General features: G+C 59.6%; 6 protein-coding genes across 6 annotated transcripts; 3 read left to right on the top strand and 3 right to left on the bottom strand.

Annotated features, from left to right (window-relative positions):
• Positions 1-33: 33 nt before the first annotated feature.
• On the bottom strand, positions 34-1,867 carry CcaverHIS019_0606230 (uncharacterized protein; the record flags this gene model as incomplete). The annotated part of the gene is made up of 6 exons (XM_060603101.1): positions 34-335; positions 393-813; positions 849-1,037; positions 1,088-1,393; positions 1,572-1,723; positions 1,768-1,867. 6 exons carry the CDS (start codon positions 1,865-1,867, stop codon positions 34-36), a joined length of 1,470 nt encoding a protein of 489 aa, XP_060459429.1.
• Positions 1,868-2,178: 311 nt separating this feature from the next.
• Positions 2,179-7,266, bottom strand: CcaverHIS019_0606220 (uncharacterized protein; the record flags this gene model as incomplete). Its single annotated transcript, XM_060603100.1, has 6 exons — positions 2,179-2,349; positions 2,382-5,416; positions 5,463-5,948; positions 5,990-6,821; positions 6,893-6,995; positions 7,190-7,266. The coding sequence occupies 6 exons, from the start codon at positions 7,264-7,266 to the stop codon at positions 2,179-2,181; spliced, it is 4,704 nt and encodes a 1,567-aa protein (XP_060459428.1).
• Positions 7,267-8,659: 1,393 nt separating this feature from the next.
• CcaverHIS019_0606210 (uncharacterized protein) lies at positions 8,660-9,957 on the bottom strand (the record flags this gene model as incomplete). Its single annotated transcript, XM_060603098.1, has 11 exons — positions 8,660-8,734; positions 8,801-8,819; positions 8,855-8,893; positions 8,931-8,946; positions 8,982-9,059; positions 9,094-9,271; positions 9,306-9,452; positions 9,502-9,578; positions 9,613-9,722; positions 9,777-9,803; positions 9,875-9,957. The coding sequence occupies 11 exons, from the start codon at positions 9,955-9,957 to the stop codon at positions 8,660-8,662; spliced, it is 849 nt and encodes a 282-aa protein (XP_060459427.1).
• A 700-nt stretch (positions 9,958-10,657) lies between these two features.
• On the top strand, positions 10,658-12,377 carry LIS1 (uncharacterized protein; the record flags this gene model as incomplete). Its single annotated transcript, XM_060603097.1, has 8 exons — positions 10,658-10,692; positions 10,875-11,040; positions 11,080-11,386; positions 11,422-11,599; positions 11,643-11,739; positions 11,775-12,020; positions 12,055-12,327; positions 12,363-12,377. 8 exons carry the CDS (start codon positions 10,658-10,660, stop codon positions 12,375-12,377), a joined length of 1,317 nt encoding a protein of 438 aa, XP_060459426.1.
• A 921-nt stretch (positions 12,378-13,298) lies between these two features.
• LDB17 (uncharacterized protein) lies at positions 13,299-15,489 on the top strand (the record flags this gene model as incomplete). The annotated part of the gene is made up of 3 exons (XM_060603096.1): positions 13,299-13,617; positions 13,808-13,926; positions 13,969-15,489. The coding sequence occupies 3 exons, from the start codon at positions 13,299-13,301 to the stop codon at positions 15,487-15,489; spliced, it is 1,959 nt and encodes a 652-aa protein (XP_060459425.1).
• Positions 15,490-15,680: 191 nt separating this feature from the next.
• Positions 15,681-19,162, top strand: CcaverHIS019_0606180 (uncharacterized protein; the record flags this gene model as incomplete). The annotated part of the gene is made up of 3 exons (XM_060603095.1): positions 15,681-16,005; positions 16,137-16,371; positions 16,495-19,162. 3 exons carry the CDS (start codon positions 15,681-15,683, stop codon positions 19,160-19,162), a joined length of 3,228 nt encoding a protein of 1,075 aa, XP_060459424.1.
• Positions 19,163-19,520: the final 358 nt, after the last annotated feature.

Genomic DNA, 19,520 nt, shown 5'->3' with positions numbered 1-19,520 from the left:
ACAGAAGATTAGGCAAAGTTCCATGTACAGATGCTACAATAGGCAGTATTTCTCCTCTAGCACACCAGTATCGCGTACCCTCCACGCAGTCCATGCTTCGTCCACTGCGTCGCGGGCGATCACGATCTCAACGCTGTGCCATTCCCTCAGCTCGTCGTCGTCGTCTTCCCCGTCCCCTATGACTGGGGGGAGACGCCGCCGGGTCGACAGGAAGCCGAGCTCGGTGAGCACGAGCTGCACGTCGTCGGCGCGGAGGTGGCATGACCGGGCTAGGTCTTCCAGGGTTGTCGTTATGGTGTACTGTCCCTTCTGGGCCAGCTGGCGCTTGGTCATTTCTGTTGTCAGCTGTTGTGCTCAAGCTAGCAGTGACACGCCGGGTGGCTGGCACTCACCAATCCCGTTGACGTCAACCACCTCCTCCACGGTATCAGCCGACTTGCGATTCCGCAACGATCGCCCCTCCTCTGCCGGTTTGCGATCTTCCACCGGCTCCGCATCAGCCAGCAGCCGCCTACACACCCTCAACACGACAGCCACCCAGAACGTGAGGTATCCCTTGAGCCCCAAATCCGAGAGGGGCCGTTCGGGCGTGCCGGGGCTCGCCGCGCCACGCGTGAGGTAGTAACTGAACTCGATGAGGAGCTTGCCAAACCCCCTATTCTGATGAGGTGGAAAGGCGACGATGCAAGCGAGATTGTAGTCATCGTAGCTCGTCTTCTCCTTGGAGAAAAAGGCCATGACCTGATCACGCTTCGAGGTCGCCGCGTCGCAGAGGACGTAGAAGAGGAAATTCTCGACGTAAAAGAAGACGGACTGAACAGAGTCAGTACATCCTGGAAAATGCCCACCTTGTGGTCGATAAAGAGCTTGCCAAACAGGCTCAGGTTCTGGCAGTAGAGTTGGGAATTGGCGCCGTCCACCTCCCAGATGGTATAGCTGCCGCGCTGGTATGCTTTGCGGCCTGGTGGTTGCATCTGTCCGCAGGTGGAGGTGTGTCGTTCCCATCCCGCTCGCGTGTGCATGTACTTGAAGCATAGCTGGTGTGAGTGGGCGGGCGGGAGTGGTTGGGGCAGGCAACTCAACTCACATCACAAACCCACATCCGCCCCCTTGCCCCCTCACCCCCCTGCCCAACTCCATGCGATAGCACATTGCCCGCGCTCCCTGCACTCCCACTCCTCCCCTCCATCTCCTTCCGTTTTCGGCCCCTCTTGTCATCCTTCTTATCCTCCTTCTTCTCAGGAAGAGGGTACGGCGAGTAATACCACGTCTTGACGAGGTATTCCCCGAATCGGACGTCTTCGAAATTGCGTACGCGGGTCACGGCGTCGTGTTCCCGTTCGGGAGTTGAGCGTTCGCTGCTTGGGTGGTCTTGGGACTCGCGGCGGGGTTGCTGAGGTTAGAGTGCAGGGTGGGTGGGTAGGTGGGTACTTGAAGAGGAGGGGTTGGGCTGGTTGGTGGAGGGGGAGGGGGAGGGTGAGAGGGGAGGAAGAGGGAGGAGGGAGGAGGTTGGTAGATGAAGCGAGGAGGAGGGCAGAGGAGCTGGGGAAGATCGGCCGAGGTCAACTCACAACAACTCGACTAGGACCCGCTTCCGCAACCTCCTCTCCAACCACATCGAGTGGAACCCACGCGTCGAGACGCTTATCTTCGCCTGGGAAGGAGACGTAGACCTCTCGTACGCCGAGTTTCGCCGTCCGTGAATTGAGGATATGTGCAGGGCCTGGAGTGAGCTTAACAGGAGAGCTGAAGACGAGGCCGGCTCACGCGTGGTTCCCCCCCGCGATACGAGGTATTTTCTTCCCACAACGACGTCTTTTGCGCCTCCGAGAACGAGTTCGAGGGCCGAAGGCGCGTCTGCGGTCATTGTTGTTGTGATGACAAGGTTAGGAGGAGGGAGCGGAAAGTGCCTGGAGACTAGTGTTACGTAACGGGGTCTCCAGGCCCGCCAGCTGACCACTGTCTGATCCACTCCGAGGTCTATGTCGTTCGCTGGATCGCTGCAGCTAGTTGCGTCCGCTCCGCTGACGTACTCACACCGCTCACTGTAGCATAATGCATTAACCGGACACAAGGGATACAAGCAGACCGGCAGCGTGGCCGCATTCGTCATTGTACGGTATGGATACTACGGGTACTTTCATCGTTCATCGTCGGGAATCGTCACTCAATCGTCCGTTACTTCCATTCGCCAGATACGTTGTTGCGCGTAGGTATGCCGGGTGCCATGGGGAACGCGGGCGTCGCAGGGTTGGGCGATACGGCCTTGCCGTTCAGCCCGTGGTCGTCCTCCTCCTCGTGTGCGTCTGGCGACCGTGCCCGCTCCCACTGCTTCAGTTCCTTGGTGAACTGCGGTCAGCCTAATATTGGATGCCGCTTACCTTGTCAAATGCCATCGAGGTGCCCCCGTCACTCGAGGCTGTCGACCCGCGTCGCAGCCCGCCTAGCCGGTCGTCGTCGTCGTCCGAGCCCATGATTCCGGCCGGGTTGATCTCTAACAGCGTCTCGATGCGGTGTTGCGCCTCGAACAGGTCCTTGCGCAGTGCTTCGTTTTCTCGCTCGCTTTCTCGCTCGTTCTCCTCCACACGCGTGCGCAGCAGTTCCCACTCGCGGTTGCGAGCGTTCAGCGTGTCCTGCGACGCCTCTAGCTCCGCCTGCAGGGCAGCGTATTGATTCTGCAGGGTCTGGATCTTGCGCATAAGCTCGCCGTCTGAAGGTGTTGTTCGCCCAGAGAGGCCGCGCGTAGGCGGCGACCCTGCGCGCCCACGCATCCCGTCCAGATCCGAGAGGAGCGTGGTGTTTGTCGCCTTCTGCTTGTTGAGCTCGTCCTTCATGCGCTTGAGCATCTTCTCCGTGCCCTTGACGTAACGGACAGCCGTTTCGTAGTCGCTCTGCAGCGCTGTGAGGCGCTTCAGGTGCGCCTCCTCGACGTCGGCGAGCTTGCGCTCCGCCTCGCGCGCACGCTGGTTGGCGTCACGACCCTCACCGTCGCCGGAATGAATGGATCCGGCACTTGGGCTGCGCGCGTCCTTGTACCGCTCGACAAGGCGGGCGAGCGAGTCGGCCTTGTCCTCGGCCTCCTCACAGCGACGCTTTAGCTCGTCGATCTCGCGCTGCGCCGTGTCGTGCGCACGCGATTTGTCGCGGAGCTTGGACTCGAGCTCACCGGCGCTCGATGTCTCGGCCGACTCGAGGTCGGCGTCCGACACGTTGATGCCATGTTCGCCTAGGAGCTTGCGCATGAGTGACACGCGTGTCTGCAGCTCGGTGACGGCCTGGTCGCGCTCGTGCAGTTCCGAGTCCTTGTTGGTGAATAAGGCGCGGTACTTGGCCAGCTCGTTCTGAGCCGCAGCGAGCTTGGTGCGCTGAGCACGCATGTCGCCTCGAACAGTCAAGTGCTGTTGTTCCAGCTCGCGAGCCTTCTTGCGGTGCGAGCTCGCGACGGCCTCTGTGGCATCGACGCGCTCGCCGGCATCGCGGAGGAGCTTGAGGAGCGACCCCTTCTCCTCTTCCAGGGCGCGAAGCTGGTCCTGGTGGCCCTTGACGCCGCGCGTGTTGTCCTCCCGGAGAGCACGGTGAGACTCGAGAAGCTCGCCAAGTCGGCCACTCGTCAGAGAGCGGTAGTTGGTGACTTCCTCGCGCGCAGAGGTGTGGAGGCCCTCAGCCTCGGCAAGGCGAGCACTAGCCTGTTCAGCCTCGTGCGTCTTGTCCTCAAGGGCACGCTTGGCCTCGGCGAGCTCCTGCTCGAGCGTCGCAACTTGCTCCTTGGCCTGGTCATGCAGAGACTCAAACTCATCAGCGCGGATGCTGGTAGCCGCCATGGACGCCCGAGCCTGCTCAAGTAGCAGCGCAAACTCGTCGTTCTTGCCCTGCAGGTCGTCCAACTGCGTCTTGTAGTCGTCGCGCTCGGCCTCGCGCTGATTCTGCGTTGAGGTGAGGGTGATAAACCGCTCGGTCTGCTCGCGCGTTGACCGGTCATGGTTCGCGGCGTGGTCGCGAAGCGTCTCAATCTCCTCCTGGAGCTGAGCGACCGCCTCCTCAGCGACCTCGGCGCGCTTAAGCGTCTCCGCTTCCGCTTCAGTGGCGTCGTGGCAGATCTTCTGGAGGTGCTCAACCTCAGACTTGAGGCGCTCCAGCTCGCGCTGCCCACCAGTGTACTCTGTAGTGGTTGACTCGAGTTGCCGTTCGAGGTCGGCGATGCGGCTCGCGTCCATCTTCGAGGACACATCAGTGTCCCCAGCTTCGAGGGCTGTAAGTTTGGCGCGGTGGTACGCCGCCTCCTGCAGTGCGGCCTTCTGCAGGCGCTCCGAGTCCTGGATCTTGTCGGACGCGAGCTGCATCTGCAGAGTGACCTCGTTCTGGAGGTTGGCCTTCTCCTGCTTGAGCTGCTTGAGCGCGAGGGCGACGTGCCGGAGTTGCTCGTTGTCGCCGAGATTGTCAGGCGGCGGCACGTCAGCGACGTCCTCGTCGACAACATAGCCCTGCTCGATAGCCTTGCCCAGTAAGACGCGCAGTGCGCCCTCACGGCGCTTGGCGTTGTCCGCCTCGGTCTCACGCGCCTTGATCTCGCGTAACAGGTCGGCGGTGCCTGCGACGGAGCCCGGCCGGTTTCCAATGATGGAGCCAGGCCGGCCAAGGAGAGATCCAGGCCGGCCCAGCAGGGAGCCTGGGCGGCTGCCGCCAGTGGGAGACTTGCCGCTGAAATAGAAGGCATCCGGAGGAAGCGCCGGCCGTCCGTCCTCCCCGACGCGAAGCTGTGGGGGCGGGCTGCGGGAGTTGCGCATGTTCGGGTGAACCGTGTGGCTTGGGACGTGGCCCGGTGGTGGTGGGGATATGGAGCGGCGACGCGCCACTGGTGTGACGACATCACCGTTAGGCGTAACGACGCTCTCGTTGGTCGGGCTCGATGAGCTCGTGTTGGGAGTGCCGTTGATAGTCACCTCGGGCGGCGACATCGCGCGGCGGTACTCCTCATCGCCCTCGCGACGCGGCCGTTGAGGGGGCGCACCCTGGGGAAGTGGGTTGCCCTGCATCATCGGCTGCGGAACGCCCATTGGCTGAGCCTGGCCGCTCATGCGGAGCCCGGCGCTGGGAGGCCCCGCCGAGTCGAGCGACTCGCTGCGGGGCGTGTGTTTGGTGAGTTTGGCGCCCGTGTCGTTCGTTACAATTAGAGGACGAGGCTCTGATGTGATTTGCGGAGGAGACATGGCCCTCGACACGTTGTCAACAGATCGTGACGCCATGTAGGCGGCCTGAGCGTTGCCAGGAGAACCCATACCGTAGGGACTGCTGCCATTGGGGCTCCCGCCATTGGTCGGGCGACGGTCAGTCGCGTCCGACGTTGTTCGAGGTCGAGCCTGTTGAGGGGCTCGGGCCCCACCAGGAGCCTGGCTGTCGGACGGGTACTTGATTTTGCCTGATGTGAGCACTATTTCTAATCCCAAGATAATGGAAATACTCACCCGTGTCGAGGATGTGGATCAGGTTGGGGTCGTCCCTTGGCACCTCTGGCGCCAGGTTGGATTCGCCGCCGATAACGAACACCTTGCCGTGTGCTGCACACAGGCTATGTCCCGACTTGGCCATCGGAGCAGGACCCATGTTCTGGAACATGTACCAGCGCTTGTTGGAGATTCTGAACGCAGCCAGATCGCCGAGGTCCTTGCCGTGAACGTCGCGGCCGCCAAAGACATACACGACGTCGTCGACAATCGCAGCAGCGTGACCCTCGCGAGGAATGGGGATGTAGCCTATGCACTCGAGCTCCGTCCACACGCCCGTGGCGATGTCAAACGACCACGAGTCGTTGTAGTGGTAGTCGCCGTCAGTACCGCCAAAGAGGAACAGCTGGTTCTGGTAGGGAACAATAGTGTGACCAGTACGCGCGAGTGGAGCAGGCGAGTTATACGTGATGCGCTCCCATGTGTACTGCCCATCATTCCGTCCCACTGAAATCAGTAAAATGCTCGTCCGATCAAACACCACTCACGCTGACGAATGTCAAACGACCACAAGTCGTCAAAGTTCTTGCCGTCGACGTGACCGCCGTGAACGTAGAAATAGCCGCCAAGCATGCAGGCGGCATGTCCGTAACGCCCGCATGGACCAGCCACGACGGGGATATGGGACCACTCCTGCGTCCGTAAATCGAGTACATACAGGCCCTCGTCCTGCTTGTCCTTTTCGTCGACCTTTGTGTCGCCACCGAACACGAGCATGATGCGGTCGGCAATCGCGCTGACGTGACCGATGCGGGGCAATGGTGCCTCGCCTCGCGTCTTGACTAACTGCAGCGAGTGATCGCGCACGTCGAGGCTCCACAGGTCGTTGTGAGCGCGGTCAGCAACCAGGCCGCCAAACAGGAGCATGTGACCCGAGTGCGACGGGTACGGAGGTACGCTCAGCCCATAGCGGGGGAACGGGGACAGAGGCTGCGCATGTTCGCGCGGCTGGTACAAGCGAAGAGGTCTGGTCGACCACGGGTAACCTGGATTGTGGGGAGGGATCTGCTGCAAACCACCACCCTGCTGCTGGGGCTGGGTCTGCTGAGGGAACTGCTGGTATTGCTGGGGCTGTTGCATGGCGCCTGGCGGCCCCATATGCTGCGCCGAGACCATGGCTAGCGGGGACAGTGGGCCGTTTATCGAGCTGAGTGACGCTTGCTGCTGATGCTGGGGGTGACCCTGCTGCATCGACGACGGTAACCCCATGCCGACTGGGTAACCACCGCCCTGCCCTAACGGTAGTCCTCCTGGACCAGGCGACGCCCGTCCAGTTTGCGGGCTCTGTAGGACGGGTGGGGGAATAGCTCCAAACTGAACCTGTTGGAGTCAGTCAAGGCATCTTTGCACACAAGCGCCAGGGCAGCCCCACACGCGTCCCAAGTACTCACAGAGTTGGTCATGCGCTTGGGGTTCTGGCCCATAGACGCGTTAGGGGGGACAAACGAGTCCGACACGCCGCGCTGTACGGCAGCGATCATGGAGGGTTGGACTCTGGGCGCGTCAGCAAAGTTGAAGCGAGGGCGACGTGTGAGTCAGGCGCCGCCATTGTGCGAGTTGTGGAGGTTGGAGCGAGCTTGTCTTATGAGAGCTCGCTACGCTCGCAATGGAACACCGGATCGCCGCTTTCCTTCGCCTCGGGATGCACAAAAACGCGTGCACGCTGGCGCGTCTTGAACTCGACTTACTGGACAGGAGGACTGTTGGTTGGGGACCGCGCGCCGTGCTCGCGGTCGGTCTTGGCCTTCTTCTTAAAGATGGCCATTGTGTGGTAGCCCGTGGGCAAGAGGTCGTAAGAGGGCTCGGCACAGCCTTCGAGCACACTCTGATTTGATCAACGAGGACGTGCGGGGCGAGCGGGTCGGAGTGGGGGGTAGAATGGGGTGGTGGTGCAGGGGAAGAGTGTTGATGTATGGCAAGGAGAGGAAAGAGATGGGGCGTCAAGCTCGCGTCGTGAGGGCGTGACGCGTTGGTATTGTCGTGGAGTGTATGAGGAGTGCACTCGTGAAACAGATAAGGTTGCTTTGTATGAGAGAGGGGATGAGGAGATTGAGGAAGGGGTTGGATGGATGGGATGGAGGAATGGATAGAGGTTAGAGTGGTTGGAGTTGTAGTTTGGAATTAGGATTGCAGTTGGCTGGGATGTGGATGGGATGGGATGCGTGTCGCTAACAATGATATTGTACTTAGTTTAGAATGGTGTTGGATATGGAGTAAAAGAATAAGGGGTAAAACGTAGGGCTACGGTGGCGTACACGGTTGGAGAGGCTTAACAAGGGCGTAAAAGGCATGACCATAAGGAAGGATCAAGCAAGGCCTGAGTAGCTGGGTAAGCCTCTATGCTTTGGTTGACAGGGTAACTGGTCGTGTGGACAGACAAAGGCAGTCTACCAGAGCATTCCCTCCAGTAAACCATGTCAAACAGCCGAGGTCAGACGGGGGGGCCGGGGGAGGGGGAGGGGGGGTTAATGCCCTTCACCCCCACATGCTTAGCTGCTCCCGCAAGTTCCAGCATTGACCTACATTGCTTGGGTCTTTTGCCTTTCGAACTCGTCTCAGAGTGCGTAGAAAAGGAGTCCCCGTACCTGTCGGAACACGCACTCAATCTCCCCTCTCCCACTCGACGTTTCATCCCATCATCCCATCATCCCATCCTAACAAAACACTGATGCGACAATTAACTCTCTCCATTCATCACTACTTCATGCTTGAACTCGGCGCCATCCCAACCTGATTCTTTTGGACGCGTCAATGCTTACAAGCTAGCAAAGGTACAAGGCCGATGTGACATAGTTTAGGAGGAGGGGAAGGGGTGGGGACGATCCAGGGTCTCAAACACGACGAGTCCCTGTTCCTTCATCTCGGGAGATGCTCTCCCAGTCTTCCGTAACTCTGTTATTTACTTTGCTTAACTCTCGGTCCCTAGAACGCGTTCCCCGCTCCTGGGCTGTGGTGATTCATGGCTCATGGCTCATGGCTCATGGCTCACTTGATGACAGTCACGCAGACGCGCCGGCATCTTTCAAACGTTTACAAAGTGCCTCTGCGTTCCACAGATATGCCCCCTCATTCCATGTTTACATCCATCCCCTACTGCAACCAAGCCGCATCTCCCCAGCTCCCAGATCTCCCACGTCTTCTACCTGCCTTTTCTGCTTTTAGAGCTTCGCGTCGAGGTTGGGGAAGCGCGGCGTTGTCTTGGCCAGCTGCGCCTTCATAGCGACCTGGGTGTCCTGTATGTCAGGGGTTATGTCTTCAAAACAGTGTCGTAACAGCAACCCAAAGTATGTCAATCTCACCTTGGTCTGAAGCATACCCCTGCGTCGTCAGCCGAGATCGTCGGTCTCACTCACATGTTCCATGCTGCCTGGTACGCGAGACCCGCGTCGACGCTGCACGTGTCAGTATTAGTTCAGGATTCCGTCTTACCCGTGGTCGCGCGCGTCTGGCGTCAGCTGCGATCCCATCGTCATGACTTACGGTTCATAATGTGCTTGGTGCTGACAACGGCAACAGGGCTGTTGGGCGCAATCTCGGCAGCGAGCTTGATCGCCGCGTCTATTGTCAGGCCTTTCCATGTTACTGTCCATACCAAGTACACCCTTGCGACCCCCCGGGACGACTCGGCTGACGAAGCCGATCTCCTTGGCCTCCGCAGCGTAGAACTTGCGGCCGGTAAGAGCGAGCTCGCGGGCCATCGACCCGTTACCGACAATCTTGGGGAAGCGCTGCAGAGTGCCAATGTCGGCGGCAAGGCCAACCTTGACCTCCTGCTGGTTAGTTCGGTAATATTCGGCCTCTCACAAGGATGCCCATAGTCGCGTCCTCGGCGCAGAGACGGATGTCGCATGCAGATGCAATGTCAATGGCGAGGCCGACTGCGATGCCGTTGATCGCGCAGATAACCGGCTGGCGGCACTTCTCGAGTGCAGAAATGGCGGCCTGGAAACGCTAACGGTTAGCCGGGTATTATTTGCCGGAAGTATAGAAGTGGGCTTACCGAAATGTGATTGTAGGTGTCGAAGGCCTGACGGGCTGCGTCGAGCGCCTGACCCTTACCAATGTGCGTCGCCTTGACTGGGTGTTAGCTCTGGATGCCACGGCAGCTTACGGTCGAGGCCAGCGGTGAAGATCTTCTCCAAGGCCGAGGCAAGGACAATGACGCGGACGTCGGCGTCCATCGAGACACGGTCGAGGGTCGCATGCATCTCCTCCCAGAACCTATAGGTTAGAGCTCTGAGCGATGCACCGTGAGCTCTTGAAAGTAGTACTCACGCGTCATGGAAAGCGTTGACGGGACCCCTGTGGGCATGTCAGCATAATGGTTATGAGCGATTGGAGGTAGTGGGAAGGTGCAATGCCGGGATACACACCTGTTCATCTCGAGGAGGAGAACATTGTCAACGGGGGAGGTGGCCCGGAAGAACTGGCCGTTGTACTGGGAGACGTTGGTCATTGTGTGTGGGTGTTGACGAGCTGGAGAAGATGGGAGTGAGATGAGAGAGAGAGATGTGAGATGAAAGATGAGGTGGTTGTTGACCGGTTTCTTGAGGGGTAGAGGATGGCCCTTCTTCTATTGCCGGCCAAGATCCAAAGTAGAAGCAAAGCGGTAATGACCGTGTGATGAATGGAGATTACTGGGTAGTGATAATAACCGTATTAACAGATGTTGTGGAGGTCAGGTTTGGTTTAAAGACATGGCTTGTTAGTGCCTGGGGGCCTGGGAGCCCTGGGGAGGTGGTGGCGTGGAGGAGAGTTGGAAGTAAGGAACAGGCCATTGTGGTTTGTGTGGTGGTTTAGTTTGCGCGCGTGCAAAAGGGTGAATAGGTGGTCCAAGCAACAACACACACATACATCCACCATCTACCTCCCACCTTCTACACTACTAAATCCTACATCCATACTCATCATCGTCCTCCCTATCACGCAATACATCCTCATCATCAAAGTGAAATCTCCTCGCATCTTGACTGAGACTGCATTCTCCTCCACTCTGATCGCCATCGAGACTCTCCAGACACGAGACATCACAGTGCAGCCGTGCGCATTCCACTGCGCCTCCCGCGATATCACAACAACTCGGCCTATTTCTCATTCACCCTTCCCCCTCACCACAGCCTGAGCCTTAAGTGGCGGGCTCTCACTCCCCCCACACCATGTCATTGCTGTCGGACAGGCAGAAGGAGGAGATGTGAGTGGAGCACGGCCCTCATCCACAACGCACCACACAGCGCCGAGGCCGCCCGAGATTACGCAGGAGCCGTTGCTGACGCCGCCTTTCCTCCATCCTTCTCTCCCTTCTCGGCCAACTTTGCTCAATCTCGATCACGATCTCTTCCTCGCTCCCTGTTACGATCACGATGTACCGCACAGGCACCGCGCAATGCTCTCTTACCTTCAGGCTGTCGGCATGAACGATACCTTCGCAGTGCTGGCACGGGAAGCCGACATGACCGACTTTGACCCAAGCGAGGCCAAGGAAAAGTACTCTGGGCTGCTTGAGAAGAAGTGGACGAGCGTTATTCGCTTGCAAAAGAAGGCATGCTTATCTCCTGCTCACAACAAATCTAACACGCAGATTATGGATCTCGAGTCGCGAAATGCCGCCTTGCTGGCGGAACTCGCATCACCCACGCGTCCGACTGCTTCAGCCTCTAGTTCTGCGCCCTTCATCCCACGCGCACCACCACGGCACACGCTCCAGTCTCACCGCGGAACAATTACAAGAGTGGCCTTCCACCCGACGTGGACCGTGCTGGCGAGTGCCAGCGAGGACGCTAGCGTTAAGATTTGGGATTGGGAAAGCGGGGACTTTGAGCGCACGGTCAAGGGCCACACCAAGGCCGTCACGGACGTCGACTTTGACCCAAAAGGAAATGCGATGGGTGCGCTTGACTTTGCAGAGCGGTGCTGATGCTAGCGACGTGTTCTACTGACTTGACTATCAAGCTCTGGGATCCTGCAAATGAGTATAAGAATACGAAAACGCTGCACGGCCACGACCACTCGGTCTCGAGTGTGCGCTTCATGCCAACTGGCGAGCAGTTGATATCCGCCTCGCGGGACAAGACCATCCGGGTCTGGGATGTGTCCACAGGGTGAGCAATGGGCAACAGTGACCGCAACCGTGCTGACGTCAAGTTACTGCATCAAGACATTGATCGGCCATTCCGACTGGGTGCGCGAAGTTGTGCCATCGGAGGACGGGCGATGGCTCGTCAGCGCGTCGAACGACCAGGTGGGAGGAAGGTTGGAACCGAACTGACGAGACAGACTGCACGCGTATGGGATATCGCGTCTGGCGAGACCAAGGCGGAGCTGCGAGGACACGACCACGTTGTCGAGTGTGCCGTCTTCGCACCAGTCGTGTCGTACGCAGCTATTCGTGAGCTGTCCGGGCTGCCCGCTGCAGCTGCTGGTAACCGCGCGAAAGCACCAGGAGCATTCGTGGCCACTGGGTCACGCGACAAGGCCATCCGACTGTGGGACGCTGTGTCAGGGCAATGCTTGCGAGTCTTGGTAAGTGATGTCATGGGTCTCCGCTCACAAGCAGTCTGGGCACGACAACTGGGTGCGCGCGCTGGTCTTCCACCCTTCCGGGAAGCACCTGCTGTCGGTATCGGACGACAAAACGATCCGGATCTGGGACCTCGTCAACGGTCGGTGTATCAAGACCATTGATGCGCACGGTCACTTTGTCTCTTGCATGGCATGGGGCCGGGCACTGATGGGTGGAACAGACACCGGCGACGGAAAGGCGAACGGTAGCCAAGAGCCGCGCAGAATCAACGTCATTGCGACTGGTTCTGTGGACCAGACAGTTAAGGTGAGAGATTGTTTTGTTGCAGCGCTAACGGAGAGATTTGGACGCCATAAACACTAGACCATGTGCATTAATGCTAGTAGTGCAACTCGGGCGTGGGTTGACAAGGTGGTGCCGCTGACGTGTTGAATCTCTGGACTGGTGGCGGTGATGCCAAGTTTTGGGTATGGAAACGTCACAGTGAATCTTGGCGTTGGCGTTGGCGTTGGCGTTGGCGTTGGCGTTGGACACCTCGTAGGGTTGGGCATGGAGCAGACAGGACTGGTTCGATTACTGGCTGGTTTCGGCCTAGCGTCGGGCCGTTACGGGGACATCGGCCCGGTGATGGCGTACATGTATCAGAGTAGTCTAGTATCAGAGTTGTCAGGGGATGCAGGGGAAGAGCGCCAAGTGCCTTTGCTTTGATTGCTTGGTCATATATGAAATTTGATTCCGTCATTGTGAGACCTAATGGCTAACGGAGTGGTCTTGCAATCTTCGGAGCCATGCGTCCCTTGTGGACCCCCGTCCCTTCGTAACCCCCCCCCCCCCCGGCCTTGGCTCTGGTCGTGTATATTGTATGTATCATCATCAAACGCCATCCTAACTTGATACACGGGTCAACCTTTGCCCATTCCATCTCTTTCTCTTCGATTGTACTTGCCAATTGTGACCCAGACTTCTTCACCTCCCACTTCGTCTTACCTCTCGACTCCCGGTCCCTCAAGTATAGCATTTACATACATACACGCCACCACACTCCCTTCCTCCATTACTCTCACTCCACTACGCCCTCCCCCTTCACCCCGCTACCTCCCACCAGGCCCCTCACTCCACACTCCCTCCCGCCGCCAGCCCTTCTCGGCCACACTCCCGCCACCAGCCGGCCCTCCCTCACCACTCCCCGCCCACTCCCAACCAACCCCTCCGCACCACGCCCTCCCCCTTTTCCCCTTCCCCCTTCTCCTCCCCCCTCCCCACATCCATTCCCCGACATGCCACGCGACCCACCAGTCCCCCACGCACACGCCGTGCCATACGACCGCACACATTCGCGGCGGCGATCGCGCGACCCACCCACCGAACATAACGGGAACGGGAACGGGAATGGGAATGGAAACGCTCCACACCCAAACGGCAATGGTGCGCTGCTGGCCGTGAGCCCCGCTGCGCCACTGCGAATGAGGTTCGAGAACCAGCACGCATTCTTCGAAGAACTATACCGGCTTCTCAGCCAACCCGACGGCGTGGGCACGCTCGAGGAACTCGACGAGATCCTCATCCAGTATGTCCGACTTTGTGGACAATACCACGGTAAGTGCTGGTGAAAGTGCGCGCTGCATGTAAGCGCGTGCTGCATGTTTGCTTGCCTGCTGGGTGCTGGGTGCTGCGCAGTAGCGACGTTTAGGTGTCCTGAATCGCCTGGATCGCATGTGCACATGTGGGGCTGTGATGTATGCAGCGCCCCGTCCTCTCGCTTCCCCTCTTCTGGGATTGACGGCAGACGACTTTCTGCGAGACCCCGAAGATATTCGGCGCGCCATGGAACTGCTCCTCGACTCGGACTTGTTTCAATACAACGACCAGCGAATGGTGGGGATCATGATGTCGCAGGCAGTGGATGTAGGTGTCATAGTTGACTCGGCGACTCGGCACTGACCACAGATCACGAACCCCCACGAGCTGTACATCTGGGACTATCTCATTGCGCACTACGGCCAGCGACATCCCTCATTGTTTCGTTCTCACCGGAAATGGGCTAAACTCCTACCTACGCTCATGGAGACGATTGACGTCGAGCCAGACGACGACGGGTGGGTGGACGGCCTGCCGCCCATCGAGCACCGCCTACACCTCCCCGCCACGCAGCTTCTGTACGAAGTGTGCCGGGTGATGCGTCTCACCGAGACCGAGCTCGACCAATTCAACGACACGTTCATCGACCACCTGTTTGACATTGTCGAGCAGTCACGCAGCGACCGCGACGACGTCTTAGGACAAGCGGTGGTCAAGCTCATCCTCGCGCTGAACGAACAGTTCATGGTGTGGTCGTTGCCAAAGCATCACAAGAAGCCCGAGCGGTTGCGTTGCTCGTCGCACTCGAATCTCTCAGCGGAGAAGGAATCTGAACCCGAGCTTGGACCCGTCGGACTCGTCGCTCCCAGGTCCGCTAGGCGGCCACGCGCTCACAGCGTCGCTCCCGTCTCCGTTGCCAGTATCATGAACGAGCGGGCCACGGTGGAAGTGGGTGTGGTCGAGGAGACAAAGAAACACAACCGTGTGCTCGTTGTGCTCATGCGGCGGTTGGGAAACAGCAAGGCTTTCGGCGAATTCATGTGCTTTATGCTCAACCGCGCAGAGAATGTTGAGACGCCCGAGGGTCTTGGCGCTCAGCTCATCATCCTCAAGATGCTTTACTTGCTCTTCACAACCCCAGGCACACAGGAGTACTTCTACTCGAACGATCTGCACGTGGTTATCGACGTGTTTATCCGCATGCTCATCGACCTCCCCGACGAGCTCAACCAGCTGCGGCACACAATGCTCCGTGTGCTGTACCCGCTGATATGCAACTCGCAGATGAAGGAGGACACGTACAAACGCTCTCATCTAAAGCTGGTGCTCGACTCTCTTGTTGCGAACGAGCACATCCGCGACGTCGACCCTACTACCAAGCGGCTCGTGAACCGCTGCCTCTCTGCGGTCAAGGACTGCGAGAATTGCGCTCCCGGTTTGGAGCCACCTGTCCTCCTCAAGCCGCGCCGCCTGTCACCCGACATTACTGTCAACCTTGGATCGCTGATAGCGGCGCTCCCTCAACCCAACAAGTCGCCATACACCGACGTCAACCCGGTGCGTGTGACGAGCCTGATCGACGTCTCGGCTGGCGCAGTCGAGCGTCCCGGTTCAGCTGCGAGCACAAATGTCGATTCGCCTGTCGACCGCTCTGCATCAGGCACGCCAGTCCCGGTGATCCGGTCACGCGCGCGGCGCAAGGCCCCCGCCCCTCCTGCCCAGAGAAAATACTCGACAAGCAGCGTCATGTCAAGCACGAGCACATGCCCAAGCGACTACGACGACAGTATCCCTGCCCAGTCCCCGGGCCTCGTAGACATGGGTGCGAGCAACGTACCACCCCCAATCGTAGAGGTAACCCGCCCCGAATGGGTGACCTTTACAGCCTAGCCTAGACCAATCTTGCATTCTAGCCTCGTTGTACCTCATAATCTACAGGATGTAAGCATGGTTTATTGGATCTGGATTGATGCCGTCTCGCTCGGGCCGTAACCCTCAGGCACGGGAGTCGTGGCCACCCGATATTGACATCTCATCACACATCTAGACAACATCAACTTCTTATCATCCGCCGGCATGCCATGGAGGTCTCGACCTTCTTCACGCGCCTCCTTCAGGCGCCCAAGCCGGCGGCTGGGCCACGCCCCGACGCTCTTCCCGCCTTTGACGCTGCGTGGTCCGCCGTCCTCACGACCCTGACAGCACCAGACGAACGGCAACTCGCTAGGGGGATCGCGTACTCGCCAGTTCCGAGGGCGCTCAAACACATCACGGACGCGCTGGTGTACGAGAGTAATCGGACGGACGAGGATACGACTGGCGCCTGTCTCGAATACTTTCTCAGGCATGACATGTTGGCAGCGCTCGAGAGGTTGTGTGAGCGCGACAGGCCGAGGGGTGTGAAGGGTGAGTCGGCGATCGGCAAGGAGCGAGGAGGACCCAAGGTCCGCTGAGCGGGGTGGGTGAGGGGCTAGGGTTGGGGTTAGAGGATAGATGTGGGAGAGCTCTGCGGTGGTGGGAACAGACGCTAACCCCAGCTGAGGTCCTCCGCATGGTCAACAACCTCGTCGTCCTCATGCCCGAACGCTTCCTCGTCCACAACGCCGTGCATCGTCCTCTTCGGAGGTTGCTGCGTTCGTGTGTCGGCGAGCCTGAGACGCTCGATGGCGCGGCGAGGGCTTTTGGGGCGGCTGCTGTTGACGACGACCCGGCGTACCTCGATGACGACCTTGTCGACCTCATGTGTATCCTGTGTTCCCGCATGAGGGCTTAGTGAGTGTCTCTCATCTCTTTCCCCCTCTGTCACGGCCTCCTGTGCTCTCTCTTCAGTCCCACCACCCCAGCCCCCAGCCCAACCCCGCCTCTCGCTGCGCTCTCGAGGCTGGCTAACCCCAGCCCCCCCCTGCTCCTCATTTTCTTCCACGACCGCGGGTGGCTCATCCCACACCACTCGTCCGGCGCTCCCTCGCCAGCGGCCTTCCGTGCTCCCTTACCGTCTTCCCCACCCCAAGTCCGCGCCACGCTCCCTTCGACTCCACCGCGTTCCTCCTCCCTCTCACCGCATCTCTCCTCCCGCGCCCTCTCGCCAACCCCGCTCTCTCCACCTCAGATCTCGCGCGCCCTCTCTCCACCCCTCGCACGCATATCTACGCCCTCAGGCCGCGCAACTCCCGGTCTTTACCCCGAACTCGCGTCTGATGCAGCGTCTGCCGCCAGTGCGAGTCGGCGTGAGACCGACGCCACACACTTCGAGTACCTCCTCTTCTCGTACCTGTTGCGCTTCGTGCACCGCGAAGGGAGGATCGGCGACTTTGCACGCGCTGGCATCCTGTTCCTCTTTGACATTGCGTTTTTATCGCGCGATGATGAGGGTGGGGACACGTTAGCCGGAACACCTGGGCCAGATGGCAGCGATCCGTTACAGGACGCGCGAGATGCGCTCGCAGAATATATCCTCGACGGGGACTTTGCCGACGTCATGGCTGCGGGGCTGGGTGCGACGTACTCACTCTTGCCGAGCAAGCTGCGTGTACCGACTCTCGCGGAGCAGGGCGACGAAGATGCGGCCTTGAACGGCGGCATGATCCTCGGCACCAAGGCCGACGAGGATATCGACGACGACCTCCTCCTCTCCAACGATGAGGACGTGCGAGCCCAGCTCGACCTGTTGCTCAAGCTTTTTGGCTTCCTTGGCGATATCATGTATCGGTGCCGTGCGGCTTCTCTGCGCGCCGACCCGAACGCGCTGACCGTGTCGATCACTGAGGCCCTCGGCCCGGCCGTGGCTGACGCAACCCTAGACGCGCTGCAAACCGCTTTCGTCGACAACGTCCTCTACCCGTCCATCCTCGAGTGCAGCAGTACGGACGGCAGCGCTGTCGCCGTGCTTACGTACCTCGACGTCGTCATCTCTAATCTTGAGGACGGGCCGGTGCTGCAGCGCATCCTTAACGTGTTAATGGACGCGAACGCGGCCGTGCCCGTCTTTGCTTCTCCAAGAAAACGGAGGGCACGCAAGACCGGCGCTATGGACTTTATGCCTGCCATTGTCAAACCAGGGTACTACACCGACGAGCGGTTCACGCTACGCGACCTGATCCTGGATAACGTCAAGTCGTGGTGTCCGGCGAGCAAGGCGGCGGCACTGCATCTCCTGCAGGCCCTGCTGTCTGATCACTGCCGGTACATTGCGCCGAGCTTGCTGTCGCTCGTGCGCATGCCGTCAGCCACTGCGCTCGCGCGCCCGTCCCTCCCTCCTTCTGAACATTCCTCGCCCACACCCTCCTTCACCGCTACGCTCCCATCTCCCCTCCCCGCCCCCGTGAACTCAGCGGACGTCCACCTGCAAGAGGACGAGCTGTATGGCGCCCTCGTACCCCGCCTGGACGACGCGGTGCAGGAGAACACGGAGGCCTCGGGCTTGGGGAGCTACATCATGGACGCGCACAACTTTCTCGAGGCGGACGGGTGCTGGCGCGCCTCGCGCGTACCCCTCCAATTCGTAAGCGACGACGGCAAGCCTGTCCTCATAAGGGTGGGCGAGTACGACCTCGACCCGTACCAGCACGCTCTGTCTCCCAGCGACCCAATGGTACATGCGCTCCTAGACGCCTTAGCGGGATGGTTCACCCAGCCCGCTGACACCAACATTGCGCTAACAGGCGCTCTCTCGGCGCTAGTCCGGTGCCCGCACCGCTCGCTGGCCGGGTGGCTGTTGTACGACTGTGACGAGGGCATGTCGAGTTGTGAAATAGACGACAGTGCCTCCGATACGAGTTTCGACGCGGCTCCAAGCCGCGGCTCGTCGCGCGACGAGCCTCGACACCACACCCTACCCGCATTGTATCAGGTCCTGAGAGAGCTCGTGCGGCATTCCGGAAGATTCCGCGCAGCCGTACCAGGTTTCGACAGACTTCTCTCGGAACGGCGACAGGGACTCTTGTTCGCTGACCACTTAGAGGAGGCGATGAGCGCCATGCTCGAGGACGTGGTGACGCCCCCGGCTGCGAGCCCCGGATTCTTGGGGATAGGGAGTTTCGGAAGCCCCCTAGGAGACAGGAAGAAGAGCGTATCGCTCGCCACGTCGCTTCGTTCCTTCTGGAGTCCGAAGAAGAGCCGCCCTACGACGCCGGTGAGCACCCCGCCCTCGGCATCGCCTCTCCCCTCGAGTCCCCCTCGAGTGCCCCGGCCCACCCTCCCTGCGCTGCCCACCCTCTCGTCCACGCCGCAACGCACCTCCTCACTCCCCCAACACGACACACCCTTCGCGAGCCACTACGCCGCCGCGTCTGTCACTGTTGACGTCGAATCTGTGGTCCGTCCCGACGGATGGCGGCGGGCGACCATACCGGAAGACGACGTCTTTACGGACAAGTTTAGGGAGCCTGACGAGCCCAAGCCCAAGCCCGAACCAGAGTCCAAGCAGAAAAGGACAGTGACAACCCTCTCTGGCGTGCTGGATAACATGATCGTCCTCGAGGAACTAATCAAGGAACTCGTGGGTGTCATTGTGTCGCGGCGCGCTCTGGGTATAGACCAGGTCGGCTTTGTACGACGTTTATAGAGGATACACAGTGTAGGTAGTGAGAGCGAGAGCGAGAGGGAAGGAGAGAGCGGTGAGCCATGCGGATCTGACGAGTATTGAGGAGAGTGTCATGTCGGTCCTTGGGTTGGGTGATCATTAAGGCACACTGCCACGTGGGAAATCTCTGACTCGGTAACTCCCGACTCCCGGTTATGTTGCAAGGGGTATCCGGATCAGTAGCAGCGATATCTTTGCAAGGTCGACCAGTTGATCCTCGCGACTGCTCTCCCCTCCGCTCTTCATCTCTTCATCTCTTCATCCCATCATCTCATTATCTCATTGAGGATCTCTAGCCTCATTCTCATCCAGTCTAGCCCCTACAACACACTATCTACTC

The sequence above is a fragment of the Cutaneotrichosporon cavernicola genome (assembly GCF_030864355.1).
Source record: "Cutaneotrichosporon cavernicola HIS019 DNA, chromosome: 6".
In the NCBI taxonomy this organism is placed as follows: Eukaryota; Fungi; Basidiomycota; class Tremellomycetes; order Trichosporonales; family Trichosporonaceae; genus Cutaneotrichosporon; species Cutaneotrichosporon cavernicola.
Note: the sequence above shows the minus strand (reverse complement) of the source record. Positions and strands in the feature narration are given on the sequence as shown.